This window comes from Lynx rufus, unplaced genomic scaffold (genome assembly GCF_022079265.1).
Source record: "Lynx rufus isolate CCGP_SWC_20201006 ecotype Redwood Valley unplaced genomic scaffold, mLynRuf1.p SCAF_16, whole genome shotgun sequence".
Taxonomy (NCBI): Eukaryota; Metazoa; Chordata; class Mammalia; order Carnivora; family Felidae; genus Lynx; species Lynx rufus.
The window spans coordinates 13,788,690-13,808,715 of record NW_025814830.1 but is presented as its reverse complement, the minus strand read 5'-3'; the positions used below and the strand labels follow the sequence as shown (position 1 = coordinate 13,808,715).

General features: G+C 48.6%; 1 protein-coding gene across 1 annotated transcript; it reads right to left on the bottom strand.

Moving 5' to 3' along the window:
* Positions 1-1,414: 1,414 nt before the first annotated feature.
* Positions 1,415-19,071, bottom strand: NPHS1 (NPHS1 adhesion molecule, nephrin). Its single transcript, XM_047079343.1, has 29 exons — positions 19,014-19,071; positions 18,689-18,904; positions 18,483-18,605; positions 18,150-18,278; positions 17,542-17,623; positions 17,063-17,166; positions 16,751-16,878; positions 16,497-16,668; positions 16,156-16,313; positions 15,753-15,897; positions 15,506-15,630; positions 14,114-14,300; positions 13,810-13,939; positions 13,468-13,640; positions 12,894-13,034; positions 12,671-12,811; positions 12,006-12,127; positions 10,843-11,014; positions 10,588-10,744; positions 10,341-10,492; positions 8,826-8,937; positions 8,561-8,742; positions 6,432-6,488; positions 4,614-4,733; positions 4,450-4,474; positions 4,268-4,343; positions 4,009-4,102; positions 3,800-3,912; positions 1,415-1,546 (listed from the first exon to the last, which is right to left on the bottom strand). Exons 1-29 carry the CDS (start codon positions 19,069-19,071, stop codon positions 1,415-1,417), a joined length of 3,726 nt encoding a protein of 1,241 aa, XP_046935299.1.
* Between the last annotated feature and the right edge of the window lie 955 nt (positions 19,072-20,026).

Sequence of the window (20,026 nt, the reverse complement as noted above, 5' to 3'; positions counted from 1 at the left end):
GCTCTGTCTCTCTCTGTCTCAAAAATGAATAAACGTTAAAAAAATTTTTTTTAAAAAAGAAAAATTCTACTTTTAGGGAAAGGAATCATCTTTTAATTAAAAGGTGAATCATTTGGACCCTAAGGTGTTTATGAATTCAAGTGTTGTGGTATAAAAGCTTATGATAAAGTCTGCACTGATAAAATATAATATATGGATGAGCATTTGAGCCTACAGTTTTGGTAATATGATAATCAAGTGAGGGTGGAGGCTTAAATAAAGATTATATTTAACTATAGTCAGTTCTCCATGAAAATAGGCGGCCTTCTCAGTTTTTCTGCTATTCAGTATAAACAATAAGAATTCTAGGGGCGCCTGGGTGGCGCAGTCGGTTAAGCGTCCGACTTCAGCCAGGTCACGATCTCGCGGTCCGTGAGTTCGAGCCCCGCGTCGGGCTCTGGGCTGATGGCTCAGAGCCTGGAGCCTGTTTCCGATTCTGTGTCTCCCTCTCTCTCTGCCCCTCGCCCGTTCATGCTCTGTCTCTCTCTGTCCCAAAAATAAATAAACGTTGAAAAAAAAATTAAAAAAAAAAAAAAGAATTCTCTTGCTGGGCTGCTTTATTGTGAAGACTGTTTTACAAATCACCTTCATTGAGGTATCATTTATGTACCATAAAATGCACCCATCATAAGTGTACAGTTCAATGAGTTTTGACAAATCTATATATCCATGTAACCACCACCACAATAATGATATAGAACATTTCCATCATCCCCCAGAAGTTCCCCTGTGCCCTTTTGCAGTCAATTCCCTTCTTGGGCCCCAGGAAAGCACTGATCTTTTCTGTCACCTTAAATTAGCTTTGCCTGTTTTAGAATTTCTGTAAGTGAAATCATATAATATATATTATTTTGTGTCTATCTTCTTTTATTGTCTTTTTGTTTTCTATAGAGTCTATTTATGTTTAGCTGTGTGTCATAGTCTATACATCATGTTTTAGATACTTGTGGAAAATAATATTGTAGGACATAACAATGGTTCATAAATTCCACTTATTATTAGCTATTTCGGGTGTAGTTGACTTCAAAATGAACTATTTTTAATATGTCATTTCCAACTTCTGAAAATTTTACTTTAAAAAAGTATAAAGACCCTGGAATAGCTTTTTCATTATTTAGATGTCTTTTATAATTTACTGTTCCCCTTTGGAGAAGTTTAGTTTCCAAAGCTGGCTCCAGGAGGAACTTTATTTATACAAGCCTTTTTGGCACCAGCTTGAATCATCTCCTGTCACTTACACACACCTTTCCCCAAAATAGTCCAGTCCCTTTGTGTCTTATGGAGCTCACTTAATAAGCTCAGCCCATATTGGAATAAAAAAGACCATTGGTATATTATGTCCTGCAGGTGTAGGAAAAGGGTGTTGAGAAGGCTCTCACACCAGATGTCCCCTCAGCTCAAAAGGTAGAGAATCAGTTTCCATCGGGTCAAAGTCTCCTGCCACCTGATCATAGATTCCTCTTGTATCTTCATATGTCTCCTCAGGCCAGCAGGGATCACAGAGGCCCTGACAAACAAAGTTGGAGTTAGAACCATAGAGAGATGCCCTGTGGGTCACCATTGCAGCTTTAGGAGGGATACACACTCCTACTCAAATTCCCAGAAAAAAATGTTTTAGTTTCTAATTATGGGAGGGAATCCAACATATACGAGAAGAGAGTGATTATAATGAGCCTCCATGAGCCTCAAGTCCAAGATATCTCATGATTTTTTTCAGAAAAATAATGTAAATGTCAGAAATATGAAACTTTAAAAAATGCAGGAGGGGTGCCTGGCTGGTTCAGTCAGTAGAGCATGTGACTGTTGATCTCTGGGGTTGTGAGTTCAAGCCCCACTTTGGGAATAGAGATAACTTAAAAATAAGATCTTTAAGGGGTGCCTGGGTGGCTCAGTTGGTTAAGCATCTGACTCTTGGTTTTGGCTCAGGTCATGATCTCACGGGTTCATGAGATCAGGCCCCATGTCGGGCTCCGTGCTGAGAGTGCAGAGTCTGCTTGGGATTCTCTCTCTCCCTCTCTGTCTCTCTGCCCTTCCACAACTCATATGTGTACACACATGCATGCTCTCTCTCTCTCAAAAATAAAAAAATGAAAGAAATAAAGAAAAATAAAATCTTTTAAAAATAAAATAGAAACAATAAAGCATGATATGAGGAATTGTAGAATGTGAGTTGTGATTCTGTTAGTCCTATAAATTTCCAAATTTTCATCAAAATAGAAGACCATGTAGAAGGATCCTTACTGTACATGTGCTTTGCCCTGGAATTGGGAGAAAATGGTTGTTTTAGCTTGGCAAACTTTAGAGCAGATTTGTCCATGGGACAAATATGGTCTGCTGCCTGTTTTTGTACTGCTGAGGGGCTAAGAATGGTTTTACATATTTTAATTGATGGGAAAATATCAAAATAAGAATATTTATGACATATTAAAATTATATGAAATTCAAATTTCAGTGTCCAAAAAGGAAGTTTTATTGGAACTTAGCCACATTTGTTCATTTATATATTGTCTATGGGTGCTTTTGTAGTACAGCTGCAGGGCTGAGTGGTTTTGAAAAGGACAGCATGTCCTGCAAAGCCCAAAATATTTATTATCTGGACCCTTACAGAAAGAGTGCAGACTGTATCTGTGCTTTAGAGGGCCCATATGGTTCAGCACCACGGACAGCATTTTAATGCTCTGCTATTTCCACGCTGGTGAGAACAGTGCCCTCTCTGGGACAAAGTTACAGAGGGAAATCCTTGGCCCAGAGGTGCCAGAGCATTAGCCAAGGCCACACAGAAAGGCAACGGTTCTGACCCATCTCCCTTACTGTGGGGCAGTAGGTGGGGGTAGTTGATGGTTAAAAGTGTCTGTTGTTCTTGCCTGCCCAGCCACCATCTTCACTTCCCTCTGGGCTCTCTGTTCCTCTCCCACTCGGGCTGGTGGATTGAGTGAAACTGGCCCCTAATCCCTGATGCCATGGCTGGACACCCATCCAGACCTGTCTTAGCATAGTCCTTCCCCTGGCTCAGTGTTTCAGCAATAAGTATATGACCAAAGCTAGACTAATAAAGTGTCAGCACTGGGGCTTTAGGGCTATTGGAAAAAAGACACTCTCTTTTTCTGAGGATTTCCAATCTAATAGGATACAAACCTGAATTTTCTAGGGACATTTCTAGGGAGGAAACTCTGGGTTTCCCTTGACTTTTCAATTGAATGGGCCAAAAAAATATTTTTCTATGTCTCTCTACTTAACCAGTGTATTGGAGAAGGCTAATTATCCAACAGAATGCATAGATTCCTTCTTCCACAATAATAGAACTATAGTGTGGCATATATCTCCAAACTGGACTGTATTTCTCAGTCTCCTTTACAGTTAGGTGTGGCCATGTGACTGTGTTCTCACTGGGGAATGAATAGAGTGTACCATTTCTGGGCCTGGGCCATAAGGCAGGGTTGTGCCTCCACTACACTCTATTTTTCCCTATCCCACCAGTTGAAACCCCCAGTGGACTGGCCTATCCATGCAAATTTGAACAATGTACTCACAGATAGCAGAGGAACACAATGGAAAGAACTTGAATTCTGGAATAACCCAGTGCAACAAGGTCACTCACCTCTGATTGCTATGTGAGAAAGAAATAGGCAATCTTTAGACCACTGGATTGTAGCCAGGACTTTTTGCTATGGTGTCTAGCTTACCCTCACCAATATGAGCAGTAGGAGGTGGGTTTCTGGCATGAGCCAGAAAAGACTTATGCTGATACAAATCTCCTCACCATTGGTACTTCATCATACAGGGGTCCCCAGGCCCCAGATGGGGCATTCAGTCTTTCCACTTCATCATACAGGTGTCCAGGAAAAGCCATATCCTCCTCAAGATGTGTGAGACCTGGAGTTGGAGTGAAAGGAAAGGATGATCAGGGCACCCATCCATATGTCAAGGCTATCTATGAGCAGGGGGAGTTCTGATGTGGTCATGACTCACCTCGGGGATAAGACACCTCCTCCAGTGTTGGTGGTAGCTGGGGGCTGAAGTCCTTCATGGAGTGGTAATATGGCTCTACATCTGTTGTGCTAACCTGTCAATAATGCCCACCCATGCCCCGAAAAAAAAAAACAACAGATAAAATGTTTTCTATCCTCTGATTCCATAGCTCCCAGAAAGGACAATGATAAACCCAAAGCTAATGATAGGCTTTTAGTCATTCACTATTAGCAGAGCATTTGGAAGCACCCCCACTCACCATGGAGCTTTGAGTGTCCTGGCCTCCAGTCCACTGGCTGTCCTCATATTCATTCCTGACTCGGTCTTCCTCCGACCTTCCAGGATAGAGGTATGGAGGGCAGTTGGGTGTTGATTCTGACACCTCTCATCCCCAAAACCCCTCCCTCAGAATCTTTCTTACAGAAAAATATTCCCACTTACCCTGCCTCTGTCTTTTCTGAGATGCCTGAGGGAAGCAGGGAAAAAGGGATCAGAGACACCCCTCCTCTGGCCAGCCAGGCCCTGAGAGACTTTCAATATGAAGCTCAGGGCTTCATGTCACCCTTGGGCCTCCATCCCCACAGGGGAAGAGGGTCTCTCCTCACCTTCAGCAAGACGCCTCAGTCTCCGCTGCCAGAGGAATCCCCCAACACAGGAGATGTTAGAAAGCAGCAAAAGACCCCCAACAGCAAACAGCACAGGCATCAGGGGCAGCCTTGAGGGTCCTGGGGGCAGAAGGTACCCCTCAATGAACCCAAAACAACTGGCTGTAGGCCCGGAGCAACATTCTCTGACAATGCTCATTTCTGATTAAGCAAAGGTCTCTTCCCAGGTTGGAAAAGCAGATGGGCAGGGATTTCCATGTCCATTCCTTCTTTCCACCCCAGGGCAGGTGGCTACTTTCTCAAGTCAAGCCACTAACAGTGGGTCCTACTTCTGTCTGAGCCCCACGTGTGGATTCAGGGGGGAGCTTCAGCTCCTTAGCTGGGCATTCAAGGCCTCTCCCAAGGTATCAAGCCTTGCCCACCAACCATAGACCCTGGTGTTGGACCCTCTGGCCACACAAATTAACCACTGGTTATTTCCAGAATCACTGAGGCAAAGCCACACCTATAAGTGTGACTATTTGGAATAGTCAAATGTCTGTCCTTAAATGGCTTTTCTTCTCAACTGATTTTCTTCTCAAATGACTTCCTCTTTGCACAAGCTTCCATTCCAGATAATATCGGAATCCCTGCTATATCCCTAAGGGCAAGACTAAATCCCTCTAAGTAGACGTCTGCTCAGCATCCATCTCCCCATCTTCTGCTGACAGCACTAATTTCCTTCAAGGAAATAACCATCCCTCACTCTCAGGCTGTATGTTTCTGCAGACTTCCATGGAGGACACAATGGCCCACCCTGGCCGACGGGAGCACCCATCCCTCTTTCCACAGTGATCAGTTCAGACCAATCCAGCATTTTACCCAGGTGGATTTTTGCCAGAATAATTAGAACACTCCTCTGCTGGCTGCTAAGAAGGAGAACAGAGCTAGAAGTATGTGTGTGTGTTTGTGGGGGGGTGTTAATTCTTTGCTCTCTTGATGAAAGAACCTGAGAAGGAAGCTATAAAAGACAAAGGCAAAGTTGAGAGGGGATGAGAAATAGATCCTTGGTGAATGTTGTGAGCACGTATTGGAGTTTTCAATTTCACAAGCCAAGCATTTCTTTTCACTGCCCACACAGGTGAATTTATGTCACTTGCAACCTTCTTCTCAGACTTTGAAGGGGGACTGTTTGCAAAATGGTCATAATTCTGTCCCTATAACCACACTCTTGAGTAGTCCCCTTCCACACTGACTCTGAGTTGAGCCACGTCACTTGCTTCAGCCCATGAGGCAATAGCAAATATGACAGAATCAGAAGCTTGAAAGTGCTTGTCCTGTCCCGCTGTTCTTGAGACTCCTGTGACCACCTCCATGTGAGCAAGCCAAGAAGAGACATGTGGCCCAGTTACTTCCGTTATCCCAACCAAGAGCCAGATTGTCAGATGTGTGAGGAGGAGGCCATTCTAGATTGACTAGTCCCAGCTGAGCCTCCAGCTGCCTGTGGCCCAGAACAGAAGTATTGGGTCACTCATAGAATCAAGAAAAACAATGGTTGTAGCTCTAAGTACCCGTGTTTGAAGCGCTTTATTTTGCCTCAAACGCTAACTGATACAGGCTCTGCACAGGGCAGAGAACCAGCTAATTCTTTCAGAATTAAATTGAATTAGGCAGAGAGAAAATGTATCACATCCAGGCAAGAGAAAGAGCTGAGGATGTGGGTGAGGGACAGAGCTAAGTCTTAAGGGGCTGTGGCCACAAAACAGAGCAGGCGGAGCTGGAAACCAGAAGGTTCTATTCTCAGGGGAGGGAGGGATACTCAGCTGATTGAAAACTTACTTGTAGGCTGCTCTGTGGGCAGTTGATAGTCAGGTTCTCCAGAAGGCTGGTCTAGACCTGGGGGGGGGGGGGGGTGGATATAGAGATTGTGAATTAACACCAAGAATCTGGGATAAGCCTTAAGTATTTCTTAGTTTCCTATTAAGCTTTTCAACCCATTTTGAGGAACTGATTTTTGTCTTCTTAAGAATATTTCAAAGACATCTGCAAATCCTGATAGTAATGGCAATACTATTAATAGCCACTCTAATACTACTACTACTAATTATTATTATCGATGAGTGCTTTATGCTATGGAATGTCCTTTTAACCTGAATTATCAGTTTTGGGGAGTTAATCAAAAACGATGCTGGGCTCTCGGAATGTCTTTTTTTATATTTTATTTTATTTTATTTTATTTTATTTTATTTTATTTTATTTTATTTTAGAGAGAGAACACAAGTCAGGGAGAGGGACAGAGGAAGAGAGAGAGACAGAGACAGAGAGACAGAGAGAGAATCTCAAGCAGGCCCCATGTTCAGTGTAGAGGAGACTCAAGGCTCAATCCCAGAACCCTGGGATCATGACCTGAGCTGAAATCAAGAGTTGGACACTCAACTGACTGAGCCACCCAGGTGCCCCTCTCAGAATGTCTTCATAGAGGCATCAAGTTGTAGAGCAAGTGAAGTGAATGTGGTACTTTATGCTTTAGTACCTAAAGAGAAGACTCCACTGGGGGAAAGAAAGAGGAGGAATGGGAAGAACTCCTTACTTCCATGAGGAAAAAGACTGCTCTGTCAGGAAGGAAAAGACAGAAAGAGTGAGTTTTCATGGGGCAGTGTAAACAGAAGTTGAGTGGGGGCGGGAGGGGGGTGGATTTCTTTGAATCGGCATTTACATAGCATTTACTTTGTATGGGTCCATGTTTTAAGCACTTTAGACATATTATTTAATCCTCACACTGTCTGAGAGACACCTTACTTTCAGAAATAGGCACAGAGATCTGAGATACCTTATTTTTAGAAACTGAGGCTCAAAAATTTTAAGTAATTTGCCCAAGGTCTCACAACTAGGAAGTGGCAGGGCTAAGACCTGAATCCAGGCTTGTCTGAACCAGGCTCTGTGTGATTAACCACCATACTACAGTGCCTGTCAGAGTCAAAACGTTCTTCTCATTAGTCATAGTAAAGAATTTGCCCCTTTCATCAAAGTTGCTGAATTTATTGGCATAAAGTTGTCCATAATATTCCCTAACTTGTCCTTAATATCTGTAGATTAGTAGTAATGTCCTCTCTCATTCCTGATAATGGTGAGGTTGCGTCTTCCCTCTTTTTTGCCTTGATTTTTGTTGGGGTTTTTTTGTTCTTTTTTTAAAGTTTATTTTTGAGAGAGACAGAGACAGCATGAGTGGGGGAGGGGCAGAGAGAGAGAGGGAGACACAGAATCCCAAGCAGGCTCTGAGCTCACTGTCAGCACCGAGACTGACATGGGGCTCGAACTCATGAACCGAACAGTGAGATCATGACCTGAGCTGAAACCAAAAGTCAGACGCTTAAACCAACTGAACCACCCAGTCGCCCCTGCCTTGATTAGCTTTATAAAGGTTATTGATCTTTTCAAAGCAGCAGCTTTTGGCTTCATTGATTTTTTTCTATTGTTTTTCTGTTTTCTAGTCCATCGATTTTTGCTCTTACCTTTATTATTTTCTTCCTGTTTCCTTTAGGTTTAATTTGCCCTTCTTTTTCTAATTTCTTAAGATAGAAACTAAGCATCAATTTGAAGCCTTTTTAAAAATCTAAATGAGCACTCAATGTTACAAATTTCCTGCTAAGCACTGCTTTAGCTGTAGCCCACAATTTCCATGTTTTCATTTTCATTCAATTCAAACTTTCTTCTAATTTCCCTTGTGTCATTAATCATATTCAGACAGTATAGTTTAGTGGCTAAAAACCGCTTCCTGGAGTTCATCTTCCTGAGTTCCAATCTCATCTCTACCTCCTTCTAGCTGTGTGAGCTTCAACAGTTTGCTTAACCTCTCTAGTCCTCAGTTTCTTCATCTATAAAAAGGGAATAATAGTATCTACTTCACTATACCATCCTACAAGTCCCCTGAAGAGGTGTAAAACCTGCTCAAGACTGTCTTTTCCCACCTGGGGTGGTGACAGAGATCTGGGACCCCTTGTCCATTAGTCCGCTGTCCCCCAGGGCATTGCTGGCCAGCAGCCAGACCCTGTATCGTGTAGAGGGCTGCAGCCCAGTCAGTGTGAAGGTGGTGGCCTGAGGTGGTAGGACATCCATGTAGAGGAACCCTGGAGTCCCCAGAGCCTCATACCTGCATGAGAGGAAGGGCAGTCATTGAGGGAGGTGCCCCAGCCCTGCTGGCTGCCATCTCTTCCTGCCTTGACAGGAACCCACCTGATTTGGAACCTCTGTGGCAAACCCCCATCAAAGCCAGGCTTCCATTCCAACCCCACTGAGTATGGGGTCATGCTCATGACCTTTAATCCTGTTGGGGGATCTGGGCGGCCTTTGAGGAAAAGGATGAGGGAAATAGTCAGAGGATACAAAAGGGTTCTGCAAGATTCCTTCCAGATTTTTCTAAGAATGATTTTAAATATACAGTTGATTCTTGTTATTAGTAGTGGTTATGTTCTATAAAGTTGCTATGACCACTGAATTACAGAATATCAAATCATTGCTTCTGGGAGAAATGCAGAGTCAGACCCCTGTGAGCCTGCAGTCACATTTTCATCAACCAGTCAATACATGATCTTGTTTTGTGTGTGCTTCTGTCTAAAGACACCTTATTTAATATATCTTATTGTCAACTCATTAACATTGAACTCACGGCCAACAATGTCATAATTGATGTTTGAAGGAAGCCTATCCAAGAGAAGTGTTTTCTCCATATGTTTAGGAACAGTAGATAGCAATTCAGGACTGTGCCTAGAGGCCATTTTAAATAGCAAGATCACTAACAAAAAGCACAAAAGTGCAAAAAAAAATGTGACACCAGATAGGGCCACAAAGAAGACACTTCGTTATAGGATGAAAGCGGAACAAGAAGGCAGAGTGTCACCTTATTCTACCTCAGCTGAGAATGTCCTCACTGGGCAACTCAATTTTTTTGCCTGCTCTGGACATGTCCCCGAGTGACCAAGAAAGCAGCATGAGTGTTGATTTTGAGGTTACAAATAAACTTTAGCAAGTAGGCAAATTTACAAATACAGACTTGACAAGTAATGAGTATTGTCTGTACATGACATACATTCCTTGTGTGGATTTTTTGGTGTCTATTTCACATCCATTCCTCATTTCTTCTGGTTACAAAATCCTGAGTATCCTTTGGAAAACTGCTAGCCCACATTCTTAGGCCACATGCTTCTGATGGAAGTGACTCCACTCCCTTGTAGGATAGATTTGTGTCCAGGCCAAACAAACCAGAATGTCACCTTCCCTGACCACAGGGTTTGTTCAGGGGTGGGATGGGAGCTGAGTAGAGCCAATGAGTCTTAACTCTAGTACTTTCATACCACTGTTAGGAAAAGAAAAAATTCTATGTCCCCTGGGAAGTCTAACAGCCCTCCATGAGGAGCCTTAGAATAAAGCCAACACAGAAAAGCAGGCCTGAGAGACAGAGAGTTCTGGATGGCAGTGAACCTAGATCTAGCAACTCCTAATGATCTACTTTTTGGTTACTTGGGCCAATAAATTATCCCTCACCCACCCACTGCCTTTTTTTTTTTCTTTGCTATGAGTTTTCCTAAAGATCCATAATCTATTAGGATTTTCAGGGCAGGCAGAAACTCCATCTTCACTCATAAACACCTCTCAGGTTTGGGGAACACTGCCATTCTGGGCCAACCAGAGACTTGGGGATTGACCCAGGGAGCACCCTCCCAACACCCTCACACCCCACTCCCACCATACTGATGCTGACGAGTTGAATGTTGGTGCGGTCTGAGCCAAGGGGGTTGGTGGCTGTGCACGTGAACAGGGCATAATCCTGGGCCGCAGACACATTGGCAATAGTCAGGAGACTGCTGTGGACCATACCCTGGTGGTATGTGTGCTCTGTGTATCTGGAGAAGAGGTGTGGCAGGGACTCAGGGAAGGTAACTAGGGTTGGGGGACCAAAGTTAGGACTAGGGTGCTACATGGCTAGGCCTTGACTCACCTGGGATCCTGGAGATCCAGAGCGACTCCATTTTTGGTCCAAGTGAAGACGATGTTAGGGACACCTCGGGCACGACAGTGGAGGGTGGCAGAACTGGTGCTATCTCCAGCTGCCGCCACCTTAGTTAGGGGGGTGGGGTGCTCCACCTGGGGGGCAACTAGGAGGGGTTGTTGGTCAACATAAGGTATGTGGAAGGACATGAGAAATGTGGGCTTAGTGGCAGGCCTTGAAGTCAGGATTTTGGGTGTCACTCACATCTGACAACAAGTCGGACCAGCCCTCGGGCTGGAGGTGCTACTCCATTGTCCACGATGCACTGGTAAGCACCAGCCTGGTCCAATTTGGCATGGTGAATTCGAAGACGCCCTGTGGATCCCTTTGACATCTTCTCCATGTCATCCAGGCTGTGGTCCTCTTCCTCTTCTCCCTTGAGGCACAAGATACAGGAGATGGCCCCCAAGTCTGACCCCAGCTCTGTTATCCCCCAAACTGGGTCCCTCCTGTATCTTTATTCTCCTAGGCACAATCATCCTCCACAGATCTAGCAAAGAAAAAATTCCCTATCCATTCCCCCAGTCATCCATCTATCTATCCATTTATCCAATCATTTGTGCATGGGTCCATCCATTCATCCACCAATCCAGACAACTATTCACCCATCCATTTATCCAACCATTCATGCTTGGAACCATTTATCTACCCATCCACCTGTCTATTTGACCATGCACCTATTTATCAATTTATTCATTTATCTGTCCATCCATCTACCTCTCCTATCCATTCATTCATTTGCCCATTCATTCACCCAGCTATTTATCTTCCTTCTATCTATCCATCTGCCCACCCTTCCATCTGTCCACCCATCCACCTCATCTATTTGTTCATATGCGCACATACCCATAAATACATGCAACTGTTCATCAGCCCATCCAGATACCTATTTATTTATCTCTTCATCTCTCCACTGACCTCTGCACCCATCCATCCATGCATCCATCCATAATCTTTTCACAGACATCTTTCTATTGATGGTGTATTTATCCATCCATTTACTCTCTAATCTAATCCATTTATTTCTCTCATTCAGTCATTTACCTACTTATCTATTCATCATCAGTCTATTCATTCACTTGTCCATTTGTCCATCCATCCATTCATTCATTCATTCATCCATCCATCCACCTACCTATTGATCCATATATCCATCTACCTGCCCACCCGCTCATTTGGTTATCTATCCACAAATGCACCCACCCATCTGCCATTCACCTGCCAGTTCTTCAGTTCACTGGAGTATCTCCCAATAAATATGTAATTATACAGGATCGTGTAGATGTGATCCCTCCTCCCAAGGAATTCACAGTTAAGAAACCACATCCCCAGACCCCACTTCCATTTACCAAAGGTTGGATCCTTACCAGCCTCTCCCAGTTGAACATCCCTGGAAGGATGGGATTGGCATCAACGGTGCAGACTATATCCACAGAACCCCCAATATTCACCTCAGTAGGGTCCTGGAGAACTCGTATAGTGGGGGCATCTGGGGGAGGCAAGGATTTGGGGAAGACACTTGGGCCTACACAATTGATGGTGAGAGAAGGTCCCAAGTAGGAGAGGTGTCTTAGAGGTGTTCAGGAAAGTTACAGGTGTAATACAGACTGCCCTTTATGAAGAGCACTTGGAGTAAAGTTCTCAGTGTTAGTGAGACATTCCCCACCCTCTACTGTGTCTCTGTAGTGACAAGAGTAGGTCTGGTGGACTTCCAGGATTGTGTGGAAATGGAGCTTCCACAGCGGGCTTGGCTTCCTGATGAGAGTAATTCCTATGTAGGTGGGCCCCCTGTCTGAGCAAATTCCACATAGGGTCTCACTAGTGGACAGGGTTCCCAAAGTGGGAGTGACTCCATCACAGTAGAGGCTCCCGGAGTGGGAAGCTTTCAGGATGGGTGAATATCTCTGGGTGTGTGGAGCTTCCACAATAAGGAGACTCCACAGTGGGCAAGGTTCCCTGAGTTGGTGTGGTTACCATGGAGGGCAGGCCCCCCAGAACACTCTAGCTTCCTAGGATGATGAAGGGGGCTCACAGTGTACATCCAGCCGCACTAGCGCTTCGGCGGTGCCCTCTGAGTTCTGGCAATGCAGCTGATAAAGGCCATCGTCAGCACGGGTCACGTTCCATAGCTGCAGAGCTCCACCAGACAGGATGCGATGCCGAGGGCCACCAGCTGGGGAAGGTCAGGGTGAGGGGCCTGCACCCTTCTCTATGTCCAGGGGACCCACACCCTTCTCTATGCCCACCCCGCGCACCTGGGCTGAGGCGGTAGCCCCGGAAGGTCCAGTTGAAGGCCTCCGGGGCAGGGTTGGCAGACACAGACACAGGCAGCAGTGCCTCACCCTGCTCCACCGCGGTCACCACAAGCACCTGCTCCCCCAGGAACTCTGGAGGGTCTGTGGAAGGAGCACCACCACGAGTCAAGATTGTTGTTAAGGCTGGGGTCCGAGATGGATTTGAGATCAGGTACCGGTATAAGGGTTAAAGTTAGGTCATAACTAGATTTAAGGTTGTGGACAAGGTAACAAGTTCAGAGCTGAGCTCAGAGGTTAGGTTCAGGATAGAGGTCAGAATCCAGTGTAGGAAAAGGATAAAGGCCAGAGTCAGGTTAGAAGATGGAGAGAGGGTTTGGGATGGAGGTCACTGTCAGGGGTCAGGATAGAGGGCAAAGGCAAAATGGAGGTTGGGCAGGGTTGGAGTTGGTGTAGAGTCGGGGGTCAGGATAAAGGTCCGGAAAGTTTCAAGCTTTAGATTGGAGATAAAGGGCAGTGTCAAAGTGAAGACCGAAGTAGTAGAGGATCAGGAGGGAATCCAGAGGGTTCCACATACACAGCACATTGAGGCGGTAGAAGGCGCTCATGGTTTCCCGCAGCTCAGTGCTGTGGGCTCGGCAGGTCACTCGGTGGCCGTGGTCACGGGATGACATTCTCAGAAGGACACTCCTGGCTGCTGCAGATCCTTTGAATGGGGCACTACGGGGTGGTATGGCCACACTTTCCAGCCTGTGGACCAGGCAGGGGTGGCGGAGTCAGGCCAGAGCCAGCTCAGGGATGGAACCAGAGCCAGAGGCATACTAGGTACAGGGCAGGACACCAGGGGTGGGGAGGGGGGCTCAGACGGTAAAGAGGCATGACCAGAACCAGAGAGTGGTGGGGCCGTTCGCACTCTCACCTCTCCCCCTCCTTGTCCCATGACAAATTGACAGGAGGGTTACTGCTAACGCTGACGCAAGTCAAGTTTAAGGCATCCCCTGGGCGCAGCGCCGACGCATTGGCCAGGATTGTCAGGTTTGTTGGGGGAACTTCAAGAATGAGTCGGAAAAGCGAGGCTCAGAGCCTGCTTCCGCCTCACCTAGACTCCAGGCCCAGCTGCACAAGTCCTGGCTCTTGGCATCCACTGTCCCCCAGCCGGGCTCTGGCTTAGTTCCCCGCCGCGACCAAGCCCTCCCCCAGGCCACGGCCGTGCGCGCCCTCACACTGCACCACAAGCTGCGTGGATGCGCTGAGCTGACCCGCCTTGCACGTGAACTTGGCCTGGTTGTCCGACGGACCCGTGATCAGTACAAGCTCGCGGGAGAAGGTGCTCCCCGACTTCTCCAGACTTCCCAGCTGCACCCGCCGCGGCTCCTGGGGCGGCCGCGGTTCGGTCACCGCACGGGAGTCCTGGGGGCAAAGACTGACGGGGGGGACCGCGTAGGCCTGCCATTTCCCCCAGAAAGAGCTTCATCGGGTTGGCTGTCCCCAGTCCAGATAAAGCCTTCCTGTGATGAAGAAAAGGCGCCCCCTTCCGCTGGCACCCAGCTAGGGTAGAGGAATGGGGATTGGAACTGAGCACCTCCCACCTGGAGTCTCTCCCATTTACCCTGGGCCCCCAGCGCTCCGCGGTTTTGCGGTGGGATCTGGCTTCCAGGCCCACGCCCCCATTCCCCGCCCCGCCTGCTCTGCTCTCTGGAGGCCAGCAGTTATTAGCGCCCCCTGCCGACCCTCAGCCCCACTCCTCAACAACCACTCCAGCTACGCTTAGCAACCACCTGCCTGGAAACTCCCATGGAATCCCCAAGCCTTTCCCAGAATTTCTTCATTTTTTCCTATCTTTAGTTCTTTTTCTTTACATTCCCACTTTCCCCAAAGATTTCCTTTGATTGTTCTTTTAATTCTATAGTCTTTCCACAGGTTTCTGAATCCGTTCCCAATATTCTCTTATTACCCTAAAATAGTCTTTTACCTGTGTAATGCCCAAATTCTTGGCATTTTCCCAGAATTCTCTCCCATGACATTTCATCCCTATAATCCCTAGTCTTTCCCCCAAAATTTCCACTAACCCCCTAATTTCCCAGGATTTTTTCAGAATTCTGTCAGAATTTCTCTTAATTTTAATGGAATTTCACTTTCTTGCCCCCAAGTCCCACGAATTAATTAATATGAATAGATTTACAAATGTTCTGTGGAATAACTAGTCTCTCCCCAAAATTTCCAGCCTTTACCCTATCATTGTCTTTGTTCCTGGAATTCTTAGTCTTTCTCTAAAATTCCTGCCATTGCATCTGAATCCCCAAAATTTCATGAGAATTTTCTTTACTTTTGATGAAATTAATTGCCTTTTCTCTAGAATTCCCTATCCTGCTCTAGAATGCCTCTTTTTCCCCAGAATTCTCACTGTTTTCCCAGAATTCCAAGAGTTTTCCTAGGATTCCATTTAATTCTAATGGCATTTGTGTCTTTCCCAGTTCCCTACCAAAACTCAAACTCTCCAGTATTTTTCAAGAAATTCAAGTTTTCCCAAGATTTCCCAAGACTCTGGAGGAAAGAAAGGGCTTCATCTTTCCCCCACTTTTCTGGCCACCCCACACCCCTTGCTTGGCACCAACCTTGAACCAGGTAAGAGATGGGTCTGGGTTGCCTCCAATGGCCAAACACACCAGCCTCACCCGAGTCCCAGCCCGGAGGCGCTGTCCCTCTGGGGGGCCCTCTATCCACAACTTCTGGGCAGGATCTGTGGGGAGAGCCAGGAAGAATGGCCTTTCTCTCTGGGCTGGGCCTGATGGGGGGTAGGGGTGGGGGGTGGGGAGGGGTCTCTAAGGGGTGGGGCGCCTCTGGGCAAAGGTGGGGGCTCACATTTCACATTCAGGATAAGTGACTTCTTGAAGGTCTCCTTGGTGAAGGCCTCACTAAAGGCTTCACACGTGAGGGTCAGACCATTGTCCTCCCGTCGCACCAAGAACGTCAAGTTGGACATGGAGATGTGGCCACCATGCAGGCCCTGGCAGGGAGAGAGCTTCAGACTTGGGAACGAGATCACTCCCATCCATGGTACTGAGGGCTGGGCTCAACTGGGACCCTAGCAGGGACACATAAAGCATCTCCACCCTCTCCTCTGAGACCCAGGAGGCCAGGACCCCAGTGCATACTCCCCAAGGACCAAGGCATCCAGGCTGCCAGACCCATCCTCGCCCAGATCCAGGAGTCATGCCCTCAGCTCCCTCCTCCCTCAGACCCGGGAGCCTGGCCACCGCCTCACATCCATGACCATGTCTTCTGTGGGCAGCAGCTGCCGCCAACCCAGCCACCATCGCAACAGGACCCGTGGGCGACTGGACTTGGTGATGCAGGAGAGTGTAACGTTCTTGTTCTCAGACTGGGACGCAGATCCCAGGATGGTAATGGCACTGGGGGGGACTGCAGAGACGATGGACAGAGGAGAGACACTAAACTAGGCTGGATGCCTCACAGGCCGGCCCAGATAAGGGACTGGGGACAGATGACAAGGTCTTTGGCATCAGTCAGGCATGATTTGGGAGCACAAACAGATGGTTCTCTGGGGCACAGACTGACAGACGGGCAGCTGGCATCAGGACTCACAGGTGACCTGCAGGGTGACCCCACGTTCCTGGATTCCCGTCGATACGCTGTTGTGGGCCTCACAGCTGAGCCTCGCCCCGTGGTCTTCTGGTCGCACAATCATCACTAGCATGCTTCGGGCCACTGCTTCAGCATGCTCTGTGCCCCACGCTGTGGACATGGGCTGGCCATTCTGGAGACAGAGACAGACCTGGGCCAGCTCAGGGCGAGCTCCTCCCCCTACCCTCCCACCCCATGCCTGCCTCTGCCCTCACCTTCAGCCACTGCAGTGTGGCTGGCGGATTTCCCCCTCGGGACACACACAGCAGCTCCAAGCTCTGTCCTGCCCGCACGTGCCCCTCGTCCAGGCCTGGCCATTCAATGACAGGAGGTCCTGGGGGGACTGGGAAGCAGCACTCATTGGGCCTGTGGAGCTCATCCATTCTTTCCAGGACCCACAGTCTGCCTCTTGAACCCCCATGTTTCTCCTTGAGAGTCTGAACCTTCCATAATCCCTGAACTCCCCAGGACCCCCAATTCCTGCTTCCCACCCCTAATGTCCATAGCTGACTCAGTTCCCTACTTACACAGAACATTCATGGTGACTGAGACCCGGATGGGGGTGTCCAATGCTGGGCTGGACCCCTCACAGACCAGCAGCTTCCCATTATCTGAGCTCTGAGGTGTCACCCTGGGGTGGGAAGTTGGGGTTCTGGAGTCAGAGTCATCTGAAATTTGGGGAGTCAGGGTGAAGAGGTGGGGATCCCAGTTTCCCACATCAGGTCTAAGTTTCTCTGCTGGTTTCCTCTAGGATCTAGAGTTCTATGGAAGACATCTGGGGGGTCAGCAGTGAAAACTGGGATCCCGGAGCCCACACCAAAGCCCTTGTACTTGATGCTCTGGAATTTGCATTCATTTCCATGAAGATGTTTTGAAGTGTCAGAGTAAAGAATTAGGTCCCAGATGTTCACACCTGACTCTAGTCTCTGTGCATAAATCCCTGGGATATGGGGTTTTCATGGGAAAATTTGGGGAAGGCTGAGGGAAGGCATCCCAATTTTCATACCTGGCTGTGGCCTCTGTGGTGAAGAGTTTCTCCTGGGACCCCACATTCACATTAGCAGAGATGTCAGAAATTGTTTGTCCACCTTGGGGTAACAAGAGGGCTAGAGGGGTGCCAGGTTCCCCCCAAGGTAGATCCTGAAGAGAATGGCCTGGAAATCCTAGGGCGCACATATTGCCCCCTCCCTCCTAGTTCCAGAGGAAAAGCACCAGCTCTGTTCCTCCGCAAGTTTCAGCCCTCCCGGAGTCCCTGGGGCCAAGTCCTGGGCCTCACCCCTGTCCTCACCACCTTGCTGGGTTTTATCACTCACCCCCATCACCCAGCTTCTTGCTTCTGCACCAACGATGACACGCATATCTCTGTCTGGAGCCTCGGGCTCTTCCCTGAGTTCCAGACCTGCAGTCCTGCAATCACTCTGGTACCTTTCCCTGGATGTTCCCTCCTATTTACAGGGTCTCACGCTGACCTCAACATCTCTCCAAGCCCCCTCCTGCATCCCCATCACTCAGGAAGGTCCTATTTTCTGGGACCCCTAGGAGGGCACTGGGTGGGGACACACCCCCTCCCCACTCCAGAGGCTTTACACTGTTCCCACCAGTTCACCCACTCACTCTGGATGAAGGTGATGTCAGGTGCTGGCTTTGCATCCCCAGACACACAGCTGACCACGTACTCCTGCCCAGCTACCCATGTGACTGTGCTTCCTGCCTCAGGAGTCAGCTGAAGCACCTTGGGGGGCACTGGTGAGAAAGGGTCTGAGGTGAGCTGCCACCACTGAGAAAGATATGAGGATTTGGGTTTTCAGTCTCATTGCTCATGAAATGAGCTCGGCGCCCTGGATCTGGGACTGGGGACTGGGGACTGGGGACTTGGAACCCTGGGCCCTGGGATAGGAGAGGGCTGGAAATCTGGACTCAAGGGTCCTGGGGGTCTCTCACCCATACCCAGGATGGTAAGGATCACTCTGGGGGACACGAGCTCGGGGCCTGTCTCTGAGCGGCCGACCTGACACTCATACTCTGCATCGTCACTGAGGTCACATGCTTCAATGTGCAGGTGGAATTCACCTGCAGGTAAGACCAAGAGTCCCAGGTCAGGGCCACAGTCAGCCCCTGCTGGTGGCTTAGAGTCTTAGGCCCTGACCGCTTACCTCTATCGGGGTCCCCTTCTAGGCGGTACCTCGGAAAGCTGGGGATCCTAGGATCAGGGCCTAGGAGTAGCCCATCTTTGGCCCATTGCACCGCACTGCCAGGGGCGCTGACCCCGCACCGCAGCTCAGCAGTGGCCCCCTCGACCACCGTCAAGTTTTCAGGCAGAGCCCAGAAGCCTCGGGGGGTGGAAGCAGGGAGTGGCAAATGGGCCAGGCCTGGGGACACAGGGCTGTCAGCAGGAGAGGGCAGGGGGTCTGTCTGGAGAACATGAGTGGGAAATGAGGGCCACATGGTGCTGGGTCACAAGACCAGGATTCCACTCACCTGTGGTCAGCAGCCCCAGAAGGAGCAGGGGAACCCTGCCAGGGGTCCTCAGGGCCATCCCAGGTCCTCTGCCTGTGGCTCCTGTGGTGTCCACTGCCTACCTGCTGCCTCTGTTTCTGTCTTTCTCTGGGTCCTTCTATGTCTCTTGCTTTGCTTGTTGTCCCTCTTTGTCCATTTGTCTCCTTCTCTTTCTCTGGTTTCCTCTCTTCCCAGGAGTCAGTCCGTCAGTCTCTCTCTCTCCCTCTCTCTCTCTCTCTCTCCCTCTCTCTCTCTCTTTTTCCTCCTCTTCAGTCTCTTCTCTCCTGCCACCCCTGCTCTCCTCTCACCACTCAGTCCCTCAGGGAGGATGGCTGCTCAGAGTCCGGCAGGCCTCAGGAGCCCAGGAGAGTGATGAGGCTGATGTGATCAGTGGCAGAGACCCTCAGTGACAGAGACCCAGCCACTGTTGTCTTCACAATGCTGCCTCCCCCAGGTGCCCTCCCGAGAGCCTCCAGTTCCAGGCCTCTGCCCAGCAGGCTCCTCCCAGCCCAGCCAGAGCATGAAATCCCCTGTCAGCACATGCCAGGAATATTCCTCGGTGCCTCCCCAGCCCCGATGACCCCAAGAGCCTGGCTTGGGCCAAGGATAAGGGGGAGCAGGTCAGACCCAGGTGGAGAACTGGGTCATCTAGGACTCTCCAGCTCTCTCCTCCCCTGGTACATGATCTTGGCAAGTGTCTTCCTTCCCTGAGTAGACCTCATTCCCCCCATTGCCATCAGGGGTCTCTGCTGGAGAGCGTGCAAGGGTGTGTTTGACAGACCGCAGGAGTGCAGATATCTGTGTGTGCATGTGTGTGTGAGTGCACGAGCATGCATGTGAGCATGGGGAAGTGAGAGTGAATTGTGACCTGTGAAGGTATACACAAGAGTACGTGAGGTACATGGGGTGCCTGGGTGGCTCAGTCGGTTAAGTGTCCGACTTCGGCTCAGGTCGTGATCTCACGGTTTGTGGGTTGGAGCCCCGTGTCGGGCTCT

Bases quoted from the DNA above. Each gene is read 5' to 3' on its own strand.
- NPHS1 (XM_047079343.1), bottom strand. From the start codon at position 19,071: ATGGCCCTGAGGACCCCTGGCAGGGTTCCCCTGCTCCTTCTGGGGCTG. The intron at 18,279-18,482 runs GTATGGGTGAGA...CTTTCTCACCAG, and splicing joins AGTGATCCTTACCATCCTGG to TGCCCCCCAAGGTGCTTCAG. The intron at 8,938-10,340 runs GTATGGTGGGAG...TTTTCCTCAAAG, and splicing joins CATTCAACTCGTCAGCATCA to GCCGCCCAGATCCCCCAACA.